This window comes from Plecotus auritus, assembly GCF_963455305.1.
Source record: "Plecotus auritus genome assembly, chromosome: 6".
NCBI classification, from domain to species: domain Eukaryota; kingdom Metazoa; phylum Chordata; class Mammalia; order Chiroptera; family Vespertilionidae; genus Plecotus; species Plecotus auritus.
The window spans coordinates 158,826,690-158,828,236 of NC_137773.1; the positions used below are offsets into that span (position 1 = coordinate 158,826,690).

At 49.2% G+C, this 1,547-nt stretch overlaps 1 protein-coding gene across 1 annotated transcript; it reads right to left on the minus strand.

The window, feature by feature from the left end:
- Window positions 1–512: 512 nt before the first annotated feature.
- On the minus strand, window positions 513–1,259 carry LOC308251871 (uncharacterized protein; the record flags this gene model as incomplete). Its single annotated transcript, XM_080675537.1, has 1 exon — window positions 513–1,259. One exon carries the CDS (start codon window positions 1,257–1,259, stop codon window positions 513–515), a length of 747 nt encoding a protein of 248 aa, XP_080531663.1.
- Between the last annotated feature and the right edge of the window lie 288 nt (window positions 1,260–1,547).

A 1,547-nucleotide genomic window follows, 5' to 3' on the forward strand; every position in this document is an offset into this window, starting at 1 on the left:
AGGATTATTATAGACATACTATATATAAATCTTTTTTTATCAACTCCTTTCAGCATTGATTGTTTTTCTCCTTTCAACTATTAACATGATTAATTCTACTCATATACTTTCTTATATCATCATCTATAAATTTCTAGAAGTTATTGGTTAATTACATATTGTTATTTTAATATAATGCTATATTTGATTTGCTAGTATTTTGTTTTTTTTTTTTTTTTTTTTTTTTTTTGTTTTTTTTTTTTTTTTTTTTTTTCATGTGCGTGAATATATATGACTTTATTCACTAACACGGGTCAAGGATTTGTAGTGAGGGGAAAGAGGCCACGGTTTCCAAAAATCCCAGTAGGGGATTAACTATGTCTCCCAGGTCCCCGGCAGCCAGTTCTGCCATCCCACCCTTTCCCAAACCAGGGTCCCATGGTCCCTGTCCAGGTTAGTCCAGGCCCTGGGGGTCAGGGCCCTGTCATGCTCCTCCTCAGCCAGACACTAGCAGCCCGCAGCGACAAGGGGGCTCATCTACTCTCACACTCTGGGCAGCGCTCAGTGACAGTGGTGGCCTTAGTGCCAGGGGGTAGCTTGAAGTCTCGGCCGCACACAGCGCAGATATAGAGACGGCGCATCATATGCGAACGACGGTGGCGGACGAAGTTTGAGCTGAGGCGGAAGCGCTGTCCGCACTCGGTGCAGGGGTAGGGCCGCTCGCCTGTGTGCGTGCGGGTATGATCTGCCAGGTTGGACCGGTGGCGAAAACAGCGGCCACACACGGTACAGAGGTGCGGCTTCTCGCCCGTGTGTACACGCCGGTGCTTGGCCAGCGCCGAGCTCTGCGCGAAGCGCGTGCCGCAGTCGGCGCAAACATACGGCCGCTCCCCTGTGTGCGTGCGTCGGTGGCGCACAAGGCACGAACTGCCACCGAAGGCGCGTCCGCAGTCGGGGCAAGTGTAAGGCTTCTCGCCTGTGTGCACGCGCAGGTGCTGCGCGTAGTTGGAGCTCTGTGCGAAGCGGCGCCCGCACTGCGTGCACACATAGGGCTTCTCGCCAGTGTGGCGCCGCCTATGTTGCTGCAGGTTCGAGGCGGCCGAAAAGCGCTGGCCGCACTCGGGGCATTCGTAGGGCCGCTCGCCGGTGTGCGTGCGGCCGTGTTTGGTCAGCGCCGACTTCTGGGAAAAGCCCCGGCCACACTCGGGGCATTCGAAAGGCCGTTCACCCGTGTGCGTGCGCGAATGCTTGGCTAATTTGCTAGTATTTTGTTTAAGCATTCTGCATCTGTGTTTGTAGAAGACATTAACCTATGGTATTTGACTTTTAATACTTTGTTAGGTTTTGGTATTAATGTTACCTTGGCTCCATAAAATGATTTAGGAAGTTAAATCTACTCTGATGACTTTAATAAAGCATATGCTTTCAGGGTAAATTGCAAACACAGTTCATAGTCAATAAATAATGAAATATTTCATGTACATCAATGAAACAAAATTTCCCCAGCAGGTTAAGTGATCTCACAGATGATGGTAAAGACTTTGAATATAGTCAACACAGAAACCTAC